Raw genomic sequence first — 14,290 nt, 5'->3', positions numbered from 1 at the left:
AAATGGACGTAGAAGCGTGTTAACGGTAATACAGGGCCAGCGTTGAAAGCGAAACCACTGACAGGGGTAGGGAGAGAGAAAAGCTCTTTAATTTAAAGGCAGAAAAATTCAGGCGGCGTCTAATTAAATTCGCTGACTTGCTTCTCTCACACAGCCGGTGATCAAACAGTGTCAGCAAAATCGCAGGTTCGAATACCTGAGCCGCCGCGGTGGCTTAGTGGTGCTCGGCTGCTGACCCGAAAGACGCGGGTTCGATCCCGGCCGTGCAGGTCGCATTTCGATGGAGGCGAAATGCTAGAGGCCCGTGTGCTGTGCGATGCCAGTGCATGTTGAAGAACACGAGGTGGTCGAAATTATCCGGATCCCTCCACTACGGCGTCCCTCATAGCTTGAGCTGCTTTGGGACGTTAAACCCCCTAGAGGCCTGTCCCGTGGTATGTCTGCTGGTTCGTCTGGTCAAGTGGTGTGCGTCGCCTACCCAATCGGATCTCCGCCTTCTGTGCAGCAGCGCGCAGACGGCAACGGCAACCTGTCTGCGTCATAATTGTGTAGAGCGGTTGAGCAGTGCGCACCAATCAATGAAATCTGACAGTAACCGATGGTTTTCGGGTAAAACGCTAATTCCCGCCTAGTTTGTAGGTCCATACGGCTCGACTTAAGCGGAAAGGTTGCTTCAAAGACCTGGTAACTGCAACCTGTGTGTCGCTTTGTTTGGAGTCTAATGTGCTGCTCGTTCCACGCGCACATGCGTTGCGGTAGTTTTGTCGTTGCACGCTTAAAGCATTGTGGTGGATTAAAGACAAGGGTGCCGACCTACTACAAGTTGCCGTGAATGCCTCAATCGCTCTCGGTATTATCCCGTCCCTATAAAGCGGCTCGTCTGCAGCAAGGGTCTCTTCCAGGACCACATGGCTGCGCTGGTGAGCTTAGGAAGCGGCTTGATAGGGCCTGCTTTTGGAGGAACAGATGCGTTCAGCGGACCTTTTAAAGAAATGAACGCAACTCTGGTCCGACTGTATATGTTTTGGCTGTAATAGGGCAAGCCCGCTTACTACGAACTTGGGTTGCAACGAACGCAATCCTTGTGACCGTCAGGTTGGTTATAAGTGTGCTCGACTGTATAGACCTCCGTCATTTCATCTCTTATGGCAGTGATGTGACGTGTTACTGGTAGCCTGCTGGTTGGGTGATTGTTCCGTGCCGCGAAGAACTCGCTTTTTTTATGTTTTCTTTTTTCCTGCCTTCTTTTGCAGTCCGTGCCGTTGTGTCGGACGAGGAGTACGTGCTGACGGAGGGCCTCGCCACCGACTTCGACAATGGCGTCGGTGCGGAGCTCAACCAGCGGCTCCTGCAGAGGGCGCAGAAGTCGAGGAACTGGCTCGAGCAGTGGTGGGAGGACGTGGCGTACCTGTCTCAGCGGCAGCCCCTGCTGCCCAACTCGCACATGGGCGGCACATTCGCGCTCTTCGAGGACGCCTTCCAGTTTCAGGGCGGCCGAAGCCTGTGGGCGGCGCGAAACATCACCTGCTACCTGCAGTTCTGGCTGCTGCTCAGGCAGTGAGTATATAGTACGCCTGTGATTTTTCGTGATAGCTAGGGGTCATATTCTTCAACAGCCAAGTGTATGTATAGCGCGGCACTTAATACGTCCCGCGCCTGGGTGCCTCCGCCGATATAAGCGCCCATGCAACTGTCAAGTCGTTGGCCCCCACTGCGTTGGCCCATTGATTGAAACGTGGAGTCAGTGCGCCACTGCAGTCACTATGGGGAACTTGCGCTGAAGTTTGCGGTGCCGATTGCAGCGCCATAACACTGCCTAGCGAGAAGAGCAAGCAGTTTTGGGTAGTATTATTAGTACTTTTCCGCGCCACCTTCAGGCGCTTATTGTCGTGCGCCTCCGCGCTCTGTCGAAGGCGTACGTGCCGTGCGTCAGCTATCTGGGCTACGCCGAGAGAAGCTAGGCAATGGATGCTGTCAGCCAAACGCGGGTATCTAATCGCGCAGAATGTGTTCTCGCGTTTGCAGCGGCCCAAGCGGCTGACAAAAGCAGGTTTGAGTCATCTAATGGAACAATTGCAGTGCCACCTTGGCAGCGCAGGTTCCCCATTGTGGCAAGAAAGGAGCAGCGACAACATGTCGACCTTGTCACTGCGTGCACGCACCGTCTATGAAATGCCGTCGAAATCACTGCGGCACTGAATCGAAAATTAGCACGCGGAAATTGATATTCCCTCGGCATCTGCAGGGGGCACGTTGGGCCTAAGCTAGCTGCGGCTATGGGCCCAACAGATTTTGATGTATAATTTATGTGTTTTGTTGAATAAATGACTGACTGACTGAAATGGTCAGTCCGTGCTAGAAACGTGTGGTCCCTCGTGTGACTGTAATCTAGCCGTGCATCCATATGGTCACTTAGCAACAGCATTACGTGCGACCATGCGTGCAGGTACGAGATGTGCAGGGGAAGATGCGTTGTACTGAAAGTAAACAAGGAAGAAAAAAACAAGCAAACACTATGTACCTCGCTGATGCTTAGGAAGTATAATTAGTGACTGCTTGCAAAATAATGTTCCTCCTTTCGTATACTGCCACGACGAGCACAGTCATGGACAAAAGTTCACGAAAGGTGGGTTATTCGCGGCAAAAAAATTTGCTGCGTTCTCTCAATGGTCAGTTAATTTATATTTGCTCCCCAGCGGATGGAGCAGTCATGTTCCGTCATGGTTCTATTTGCTTTTCATTTACCCCCCGTTCCTGGCCGCGGAGGAATAAAATTTTCCTTCCTCGAACCCGCGTCCCGAAAACTTTTGCCCATAACGTACACGGCGTCGCATTTTCTTCCTCGGTGACAGAAAAAGAAATAATAAAATAAAAATCTGGCCTACTTATGGCACCTGGGTGCAAAGTGCCGCTGATTGCGTAAATAGCACCCCACTTTCTGCGTGCGAAACATGGCCACCCGCGGGGCATTCTTTGTTAACATAGGGTTGATCGGAGGTTTCCAGGCCACACGCTCTGCTTTTGATCCTCATGAGGGGGGGGGGGGGGGGCACTTAAGTTAACAATAAATTTACTCTAAACAGGAAGGAGTGAAAAGATTGAGCTGGTCTCTAACGCACACCCTTTTATAAAGGGGAGCGCTTTAGAGGCCAGCTTACTCCCTTCTTACTCCCATGTAGGTGTATTCGTGTTTAGGGTGTACAAAGTCCCTCATGAGCGACTCCTCCTCGAGCCGCGCCTGCAAAGATTTTTGAGCGTATAGAGGCCGTCGTAAATTTCCCCACTTACGGACTCGAAAGCAGATCCTCCGGCCTGGGAACTTTCGGCGCGCTCTGTTCCTGCTCGACCGGTACTGCTAGAAATTAGTTGATAGCAACAGCCTTGAGCAGCCAAAAAGTAAGAACGGCAGTAAAATTGGGAATAAAAAATTTAGCTCTGGTAAACCTGGAGTGACGCGATAGCTACAGCTGGCCGAGTGGAACTTGCTCAGTCGAATTGCAAAGTTAGTCTTTCGCCGCTCCGTTTCTATGGGCGTTCCTTCTTCATCTTCATCCCACTTGACACGGCGCATGCGCACAGCTGTTGCAGCTCGGTTTCGCCGGCGCGCCGCGCCGCCGGCAGCAGCAGCTGCTCCGCACCACGTGGCTGGTCACATGACCAACCACGCTGAAGGCTCGAAATGCTACCGTAATTTAGCTATCGCTACAATAATGCCAGCCGCTATGTATGAACTCGCTGGGCGCAAACTTTCCTCTCGCAAAAGAAAAGCAAGCACAAAGATGTGGTCTGAACGTGATGGAACAACTTGCGCTACTGTGCGCGATGTGGGGTGGCATAATCTTCCTTGGCTAGCAGCGATTATACCGTAGCGCGCCACGGCCGACAAGACCGATTGACAGTTTACGTAAGGCTAAATAAGGCGTAATGGACCATTTTCAGAAATGTTTAGCCAGGTTCACAGCAACGCTGCGCATCAAGTAATGGCGGAACAAACGATTCTTAATAAGAAAAATTATTGATGTAGTTCTTGTGTTTTAGGACGTAGAATATGTTGACGTGGCTCCCGGGGTGACGTCACGCGCTGCTGCGAAACGTTGGAAAGCACTTTGAGCACTTCGTCTCACTGTCGGCATGCGCCGCTATCTCCACTGATGAGCAGCGCGGTAAATCCACCGTAAAGATTTTATTTAAAAATAATTCATTACGTTGAGTTTCGAAGTTTATTTTTTTCCCTCTTGATAAGTGGGCGCGTCACGTTTTGATACCAGGAAGGCGAAAAAAGCCGCACTGTTATTAATCTCGGGCTCATCTTCCAGCAAACGCTGGCATTCTGCGTTCCCTGCTGCTGCGCGCGCGCGACTGCCGCCCGGCCTTTTTCTTACGCAATGCACCTTCAACGTGCAGAAAGGCTTTCGCCCCGTGGCCTTGGCCGCCGCTTGTATCGCGCAATCTTCGATCCCTATCTGACTCAGCGAAGGAAGAAAATCCGCTTATACTCGAGGGCAGGTCGCCACCAAGGCCTTGCAGCATCATGTGCAGCAGCTTGTGTAATGTGACGTAATGCGCGAGACCTTCCTTCGATTCACCCGGTGCAGAATACAGCTCAGTGTGTGCATACGTACCATCGTGCACGCGTACCATCGTGCACGCGCTGAGCTGTGCACGCATACGCGTGTTTAGCGCATCAGTGCGGTCATGCAGTTTATCTGTGGGAATTCCCAGTGTTTGCGAGGGCCATATATCGCTCTTTCCTACGTCTTCTACTTTTTCTCTCCTTTCTTTGTATGCGGCGACTGCGGTGAATGTCACCTCACAAAAAAATGCGTCCTTCCGGCGGCATAAATTGTCCACGTGGTGCGCATGAAACCTTACCGCTACAGGCTGCAAACCGCTGTGTGTCTATGCCCTGCGCTCCCCGCAGTTCACATTATACTTTACCCACTTGACCTTCTGTGAGTTGCCGGCGTCGGGCCGCCGCTTTGATGGAGGGAGTAACACCGCATGCTCATGGGAGAGCAGACGATGAGGGGCAAAGTGTGTGGGTGGCTGTGTGCGAGTCAGTCGTCTTGTCGGAGCACAGTCTTCTGTGCTGTCTCGGTGCTACCGTGGCAAGTGTTCGTTACAGTATACGTAGGTATATGTTGTCACCGACAAACGTAGAGGACGCGGGAAGCACAACCGTTTACTCGGGCGAGGCTTGCCGAACAGCCGCGCACATTCGAAAGAAAGAAGACGTTCGGCCACGCGCTGGGAGACAGGTTCGGCCACCAGGTGGCGCCGGTAGAATGTCAGCAATGTGGCAATATGATGGCCGCTGTTGTTGAAAATGCGTTGTGAACTTTTGTCGAAAACATCCCGAAAAATCCACGACGAATAAAAAGCACTTCAAAACGCAGTGGCGCTATTCCTTCTGTGAGAGTACAGTCATGGACAAAGTTTACGTGATGCGGGTTGACGAACATAAAAGGCATGGAAGCATGAGCGGACATGCATGATTCGTTCGCTAGAACGAATAACAGCTTACTGTCGACCGAAGCAGCACTGGATTTATTTTTTTTCCCCCGCGGATTCGCATCCCGTAAACTTTTGCCCATACTGTTTACGTTTGCCAAGACAACACCGGCTTTTGCAAGAAACGCCTCGTCTCCCTTGTTTGTCGTGTCATTTTTTTGCGCTCGTTTGATTACTTGAGAGCGCCGCTCATTTCGTATGTGGGCACGCGTGTTTGCTGTAAACGTGGAGTGATTACGATCCGCCCGAGTGCAGTCGTTGGGCTTTTATAGCTGAGGAAAAAATCGCCTCTCTATCATGACAGTCAGCCAACAGGGGAAACCGCACCGCTTTTACTTTGCCCAGCGGATTGGCTCAAGCGGCCAACAGCTGCGATCGCTGCTTTCTCCGGAAACCTGCTCCGCCGTATAGTCATCACATCGGACTAAAAATGTGCACGTATATGCTTGCCCCGGGGGTTGGTCGCAGCTCTATAGGCGGGCGCCTATTGAGTGCGGCGGCTGTTAATATGCCTCCTGTCCCCGTGCACTAAAACCCAGGAGGAAGATGCCTGCGGCGGTATACTTGTTGTGCACGCATTCCCCGTTTCCTCTCTCTTCTGCTGTTCTGTGCCGCGGCGCCTGTATTCGGTTTCGCCGCAGTGTAGGCGTCCGCTTGCACGCTTGGGGGCGCTGCGTGTCATCGGAGAGTTACTTCTATAGTCGGATACAACTTAAGTCCGCAGTGAAGCTCCGCCCACCTTCAGACCGATGCACTGAGTTCCTGCACGAAAAAAAAAAACGTAGGCCGTCGATAAAACTTCTCTTGTCACCTAAACAATAGGTTAATCAGGAGAGAAAGTTTATAAGGTCTAGAATTTTGATACCTGACTTGTTTTATAAAGTCAAACATTAAAATGGTGATTTCCTGAACATTTGCGACTGGCTAGCGGAGCAATACAGTACGCCGCGGACCGTGGCGCAGTGTTAACTGTTTCTTTTTTGAAGTTGTATCCTACTATAGGCGCGCATGTGAGAGCCCTGCACACGCCATGGTGGTGTAGCGGTTAAGCCACTGTCGGGTCTCCTATACACTTCGCCGTCGCATTTTGAAGGGCGGACAGTTGTAACTGGCCAAAACGCAACTGTACAGCCAAGTGGAACCGAATGTAATCGGATTGGTTCTCCGCCACTACTTGATCGACCGGCATTGCTGTTAACTTTTGAGGAGGTTCTAAATTGGGACTGATGGGGAAACCAGTTGAAATTCGATCGGTGCCAGTTTGTTTTGAATGCAGTTTTGGCCATTTCCTATGCTGGCCCCTCGTTACTGGGCTGCTACATCTAACCAACACGTGCCACAGGGGCGCATTTTTGAGCGTCCCTTGGAGGGTACGATAAGAGAGGTTGTGGTTCCTATTAAATTCGCGCAAAGCACATTCACAATATCGCTAGCGATATACGTTTGTGTCTTCCTCATAATGCGAAAAAGCAATTGTGCGTTATTTACGAAAAAAAAGCAACCCGTTGTGTTGTTCGCTGCCATAAGACACCGATGAACAGTCAACGGAGGTAAGGGCATAGGGGACGTTTTTATTTTTTTTAATGTGTTATGTTCATCAATGGCAGGTTAATATGGGTAATTATGTGGAGATAATTGATTAGAAAGCAGAAAAAAAATCACATGTTGCCGGTGGGGTCCGAACCCACCACCTCCGAATATCGCGTCCGGTGCTTTACCAGCCGAGCTATACGGCGACGTGCTACTGCGCCTGTGTTTGTAGTTTTCGTTCCTCGTTCTCCTGTCCTGTCCCATTCGCGCTGTCCTGACCTTTTTTTTCCTTGAATGAATCAACTAGCCCGCAAGCGTTCTACTACACGGCTGTGCAATCTTCAGATGAACCTTGAGGGTTTTCACCAGCGCCATTGTAGATGTTTGTACAGGTAGAAGCGACATGAGAGGGAACACGGAAGCGCGTTGCCTCCGCGCTTTGCCGCCGACAGCCAACGAGAATGGGCGGTACCAGGGGCATGCACGGAAAGAGCAGCCGGCCGTGCTTACTGGGGAAATAGATAAGAGGGCTCGTTCCGTGCCTCGGAGCTGCTCCAGCCAGGTCGGAATGGAGGCCGCTCTATCACGCTCGCTGGCTGTTAGATAAGCACTGCGAGGACATCTCGTTTATCGCGGGCTTGCGTGGCGTCGCGCGGCCAAGGTGATAGCGTGCGGTCCTTTTTGTATCCCCGCCTCGCTTCCTGGTTCGTCACTGTTTGGTTGAAGTAAAACTTCGGTGCGCGCAAACATGCCCTATACTTCGTATGCGGCGTGGTTTATTCGTGGCATTGCTCTAAATTTAGATAGAAGTTACGGATGAGTCGAGACTGCGCGCTGCCCCGGGAGCTGCGCCTCGTGAAGCTCGTAGCATGCTGCGCGTGGCAGCCAATCGACGTGACGGTCACGAGTTGTTTATGGCGTCTGTGACTGCCGAAACTGGCTGCATGCCAATACAGTAAATCGCTGCGTGTGTTTTGACGGGGTCCGTAGCGTCTTTATCAATCTTAATGCCTGACGCCAAAATTGAAAACAAAAATAGATGGAAAAGTCCCATAACCAGGGCCATTGAAAGGGGACTATAGCAATCGGCCTGTTTTCTTTTTTTTGTTCTGTTCTTGTCCTGTCTCATTTTTTTTTTAGAAGCTGATTGACAATATTCGTACAGCTGACACTTACGGGATGGGACACATTTATTTCTAGTATTTCTTTTATTAGTCCCACCGCGGTATTGGCTTTTTTTACTGCTTTCTGTCCTCCCTTTATAGCGCACTCGCACGCACATCGTGTGTCGATCCGGCGTAGCCTTATCTCAGGTTTAAACATAATCCCGAGGACGCTGGCCACCGCTTTGCAGAATACTTCAGAGTATTTTTAATATTCAGTTCTGTTGAGTTAAATTTAATGTATATATTTTGTGATGTCATGGTGGGCACAAAAATTCCAGTGGCAAATTGTGCAGCGTCGTAGAAAACGTCTATAGTTCATTAGCTTTCATTTTTACACGATGTGTGTTCTTTTTGCGTTGCTCACAAAGCCCGCGAAATACAAAAAAAAAAGCTGACCATCCGCTCGCGATAGCAGGGAATTGGAGCACTAATGATATAGCCTGGCCCTCTGATGCTCAGAAAGAGACGGGGCAGTGGCAGCGACGGAGGCGCTGGCTGCGAACGGGAAGTTCGCGCCAGTGACCTCTTCGCGTGCAGTGCGCAAAACTGCGGCCGCGACAGTTCGCGGTATAGGGATTTGGCTTAACCACGAAGCAGCGTTTCCTTGATGTGGGCTCGGCATCCTGCCTGTGGCATCCCTTTGTTCGAAACGTTGCCTCGTTTCTGATGTTGGTCTGCTTTCAGCGATGCTGAGATTAGACTCCGACGTGAAGTATGAGTCGTGGCACATCATGGCTTAGGAGGTGCTCGTTTAAACGGTGCTGTTCAAACGCAGCTGTAGAACTACAGGGCTACCGCTGTTGTAGCTGGCGGCAATATAGCATCATTCTGGTGTGTGCACTGATTAGAGAGAGTGCATTGCCTCACCGAAGGACTTCACAAATGTTGCGATCACCCAAGTAATGTTGAAAAGTCTCAGAAAGCAGCTTTACTAGAACACTAAGCAGGAAGTGGCCACACGTCGCTGATCGTTAGACTGGAATTCGTTCTGACGAAAACTCGTCTGGTCGGGTAGAATATTCATGACTGAAGAAAAAGGAACGCCGACCAAAAGGTTGTTGTTTAAAACGAAGACGTTTCGGCTTCCATACGGAACCCTTGATCACGTTTAAAACGAAGACGTTTCGGCTTCCATACGGAAGCCTTGATCATGACGTTTCGGCTTCCATACGGAAGCCTTGATCACGTTTAAAACGAAGACGTTTCGGCTTCCGTACGGAAGCCTTGATCATCAAGGCTTCCGTATGGAAGCCGAAACGTCTTTGGTCAAGGCTTCCGTATGGAAGCCGAAACGTCTTCGTTTTAAACGTGATCAAGGCTTCCGTATGGAAGCCGAAACGTCTTTGATCAAGGCTTCCGTATGGAAGCCGAATCGTCTTCGTTTTAAACAACAACCTTTTGGTCAAGGCTTCCGTATGGAAGCCGAAACGTCTTCGTTTTAAACGTGATCAAGGCTTCCGTATGGAAGCCGAAACGTCTTCGTTTTAAACAACAACATTTTGGTCGGCGTTCCTTTTTCTTCAGTCATGCACGTAGTTTTGAATCGCTCTTCGAGTCGTGCGGCGCGGATTCTTGGTGGCTTATTTTGGCGGCCTGCTCCTATTTGATTTTTTTGCGCGCTTTAGGAAACAAACGTGAATTGGATTTCAAGCCCTCCTACTGCGCTAATGTGAAGGCAGTAATTTTTCATATGGTTTACATCATGCGGGATCGTTGCATTCTCCGTCGGTATTCCGCACTTCAGGTTCTTTGCCGCGCGGCTTTTTAAGCATGCACATGGGCGATTGCGCTGAGTGTCATGCTAAATCAAACTGTCAGGTCACTGCCGGCCATGTAACTGAATGCAGCCGTCCATTGTGATACATGCGATTCGACTGGTATACTGACGCTCGCATCGCCCTAAGACTACGGCCAAGCAGAGTGCAATTGAACTGGAGATATTAGACCTTCCTCTATATTCACGATCACTTTGAGAACTGTTTTTGTCAAGGCGCATGTAAGGCGCTTCTATATGCTCTTTTTTTTTCTGTTAAGGGGAGTCTACCGCGCATCCTTCACATGGTAGCAGTGGGAAGGAATTGTCTAAGAGGAGTGCGTAAGCGTTGGAGCATTCATCGTGTGCAGCAACTGAATGTCATTGAAGATCTTACGTGGTCATAATCAGTGAACCGTTGTCAGCCTGATAATGCTTTTGTGTATCTAAGCGCTGCCTCCCGTGCAAGTAAGCTGCTTTTTATAGCCAAAATATGAGACATATGAACAATGTGTAACACGTCTGTCTGTGAACGCGAGGCGCCATTACACAGAACATCTTATCAGCTTAGCTGTCTCGCTTCCTCCTTGCGCTGTGAATAATTGCATGAATTCGGAGACATTTTCTTTATTATTATTTTTTTGGGGCAGAGGAGAAGTTCATCGATACTGATGGTTTATTTCGTATAACTGCTCTGAAAATATCGCCAGAATATTGTTTGCTGAAGACTGAAGGTCACTATCCGGCGATCAGCTAAGCGCTGAAGACATCTTTGTACCCTCGAAACTCCTTTCCAGAGCCTAACCGCATCGCATTGAGTAATGCCCGGCCTGCGCTTCAACGCAATAAAAAGAGACGCGCACAAACTGCGAAATTGTGTGGGTAAGTCCAAGGCAGGCAGTGGTTCGCTCAGTGGCGAAATGCCAACGGAAAGGGAAACTCTCATTAGGCAAGTGCCACGCAACACACTTGCCAGGCACGTGAGCGTGGTGCGTGCAATTCTAGCGCTTGCAAAACCACGCGAGGAAACCACAAAACAGGTTGTGTGCCATTCGCCCTGTTTCTCGGCATTTTGCGCTTCTCTTACGTAGCGTATGTGGATTTATACATTTTTCGTGTGTATGCGTGCAAAACTGCGAACGTTTTTTAAGCGGCGTATTGCTCATTCTCTGTGTCGGGAGGAGGAGGAGGAGGAAATGACTTTATTTTTCGACAGAAATGGCATTCCAGCCCCAGTTCTCGTGAGGAGGTAACGAGCAGAGGGTTCTTGACTTTTTACAGCGCAGCTGCTTCTGGCTATAATTGGTTTTTGGGGAAAGGAAATGGCGCAGTATCTGTCTCATATATCGTTGGACACCTGAACCGCGCCGTAAGGGAAGGGATAAGGAAGGGAGTGAAAGAAGAAAGGAAGAAGGAGGTGCCGTAGTGGAGGGCTCTGGAATAATTTCGACCACCTGGGGATCTTTAACGTGCACTGACATCGTACAGCATACGGGCGCCTTAGCGTTTTCCTCCATAAAAACGCAGCCGCCGCGGTCGGGTTTGAACCCGGCTCGTTCGTGGCTGGAGCTTCGGTGTGGCCGTGCCGCGGGCTCTCTTCCCGGTCGGGTCGGCTCTTGTCAGACACAGTTAATTACTGAAAGACACCGTTCCGCTCTTCCCCCGTCGTCTGTCCACCGTCGGTCGCGTCTTGCGGGGAACCCGTCAGAGGGAAGGTCATTCGCACCGAGCCGAGCTTGGAAAGAACGCCACAGGCTCCTTTCCAGCCAGTCATCCTTTCTTTTTTTTTTTGTGAGGTCATCGTGGGGCCAAACGACGTGTCGAAATATCCGCTGCGGTTGCCGCTACCGCGTGGTCATCCCGGTCGATGAAATCTGCGCCTTAATCCTCTCCGGCTGGGGTGCATCCCGTCCATAGCAATGGAAACTGCCGTCGTGGCGTCAGTCTTGGGGGGGGGAACATATAGGCCGCAGCGTCCATTGGGTGGCCAACCTCTCGCCATGAACCATTAATTTAACTGCCACCTGCGAGGGTGGCAGGGTGGGCGCGCTGCCTATTCATTGTACGGAACACACTGAACGTTACAGACTCCAAGCCGCGTCTACTTTCCCGATACACCACAGCTTTCGCTCTCTAACCATGTAGGCTCAGCAGTAGTCAAACCGCATCTAATTATTTTTTTGGTGCAATGGTCACCGTCGAAGACGTTCGCAGCAGTGGGGCTCGAAGCTGTTCTGTATGAGCTCAGTCCTGTTGACGTACTCAACCCGCCCTTCTTTCTCCCCAGTGTTTTCGCTTTGTGCCTTTTGGTTTGTTTCGGAATCGGCAGCGTTTCCAAAAATATCGCCTGCAATCGATCGTCGACTCCCCAAGACGTTCTGCTTCATGATTGTGCGGGGAAGCGGCGTGCCCTTCTGAGCATTAGGGAGCGATTCCCTGGAGGCAGACTGGCCGTTCAGATTCTCATCGAAGCGCATTTTGTTTTTTCGCCTTTCGCCGGGACCCTTCTCATTTGTTTCCGCCGTCGATCGTCTATCATTATTGTGGAAATGCTTGTGTGTGTGTGTGTGTGTGCGTGCGCGCGCGCGTGTGTGTGTGTGTGTGTGTGTGCGTGTGCGTGTGTGTGCGCGTGTGTGTGTGTGCGCGTGTGTGTGTGTGTGCGCGCGCGCGCGCGTGCGTGCGTGCGCATACTCGAAGTCAAATGAGCTACTTGTTATTGATATATGTTGAAAACCAAGGAATGCGCAGCGGGAGGTTTCTATTGTGAAGGAAACTGAATAATGATTTAAGTGACGAATAATTTTGCAGAAAGTAGTTTAACCTACCACTGGCGGCAAACGAACCCACGACCGCTGTGTGTCGCGCACGGTGCTGTTCCAACTGCCTCATGGAGATGTTTATAGCGGACTTCTTTTGTTCTCAACTGGTCAGTTTTATGTTAGCAAACAGCGGTATCGGCTATGTGTGCGAACTTTCGGATTTTAAGGCGGATTAGCTCTGCGATGACTTCCATGCATAGTTGGCATAAAAGAGCCGATGGTAAGCACCGGTGGTGTTCCTACACGTGGCGTTAGTTTTAAGGAATACTTCGTGCCCAAAGAACTGCCCGCATTTCGACGTTTTTTTATCTTTCTAATGAAAGCTGTTTCGGTAGTGCGGGGGAGGGGGTGGTACTGTCACGCAGCACTGTGGCGTCGTTCACGATACGATGCACCCTGTAAATCAGTTATGCCGCTTGTAATATTACGCGGGCTCAGTTCACGGCTTCAGCCACTTACGCTAATGGTATACTGCTCTCGCTCATGAGGTAATCAACTTATTAATCGTAGCCGTTTTCTAGTCGTCCCTGTCTGCATTGGTAACTGGGTTCCATATTTCGCCCGATGCCTTGTTTTAAATATGGGCGCACACGGGTCCTTCTCTGTTTTTGATGTATTAGCCGCCACCCCACTTAACATTTGATGAGAAAACGCGCGGATGCTTTTTTTTCTCATAGGACGCTTGTGGAGTTCGCTGACCTTTCTGCGAACTCGTTGGTCTTGTGTTCTCAAGGAAGGCCGCTCCAGTGGGGTCGGAAGTCCCCAACAAAGGGGCCCGTCCCGTCCCTGCCTCCCCTTCTTGCGGCGGACGGCCTCGTTTACGCCGCGCCGTCACGGGGATGACCCTCCGGGAAAAACGCTAACCATGTACAGCTGTCGACATGTGGTTGTTAAGGGGTTGACGAGGTTTCGGGGGCGCACGAGATACGGCTGAGTATTAGCCGAGTGACCGGAAACCCACTATTCCCGTAACGACTGTGTTCGTCTCGTGCGGTGTATTCTGTAAACACTTTAGGGATCGTTTTGTCGCGTGTGCGAAAGAGATAGGAAAGGGGTAACGGCTGGGCCGTGGGAGAGGGTTGTCGCGTTTGTGCTGTTTGTCTATTTGATTGCAACCTCTCCTTTCCCAAATGTTTAATCAGCACTCTTTCCCCAGTCTGTGATTAGTTGGCGGAAACCTTATTTTCCTTTCCCTAACCACTTATTGGCGAGATGGGTCGTTTGTTATCTTATTGGTTGCTGTCCCCGCTAATGGCGGAGACAGAGGGTTTAAAACCAAGCGCTCTGGGTTGAGCGGGGGCTGAATTCGTCTGATCCACGATTTAGTCATGTAAATAGTTTTCTCCTTGCTTTGTTTCTTCTCGTTTTTTTACCTATGTTGTAAATAAATAGTTAACCTTCTCCTTTCCTTGAGTAATGTGAATGTTTGCGAGTAGAACCACCGGGTCATCAAGAAACCCCGATTTCATCATCAAGTAGTTTCCTCTCATCGCCACCGGAAGGGGAAACTC

The 14,290-nt window shown here is 50.4% G+C and overlaps 1 protein-coding gene across 3 annotated transcripts in view; it reads left to right on the top strand.

Moving 5' to 3' along the window:
• The window catches only part of CROT (Carnitine O-octanoyltransferase), a 71,614-nt gene that overhangs the window by 14,377 nt on the left and 42,947 nt on the right, over positions 1-14,290 (top strand). For all 3 annotated transcript variants that reach the window (XR_013313283.1, XM_077657720.1, XM_077657719.1), the window contains exon 3: positions 1,254-1,557. Coding sequence is in view for 2 of the 3 variants with exons in the window: in XM_077657720.1 (XP_077513846.1) it covers positions 1,254-1,557 (304 nt within the window). In the remaining variant the exon portion in view is untranslated. The remainder of the gene's footprint in view (positions 1-1,253; positions 1,558-14,290) is intronic.

The sequence above is a fragment of the Amblyomma americanum genome, chromosome 3 (genome assembly GCF_052857255.1).
Source record: "Amblyomma americanum isolate KBUSLIRL-KWMA chromosome 3, ASM5285725v1, whole genome shotgun sequence".
NCBI lineage: Eukaryota > Metazoa > Arthropoda > Arachnida > Ixodida > Ixodidae > Amblyomma > Amblyomma americanum.
The sequence above is the reverse complement of the archived record's forward strand: the minus strand, read 5'-3'. Positions and strand labels throughout refer to the sequence as shown.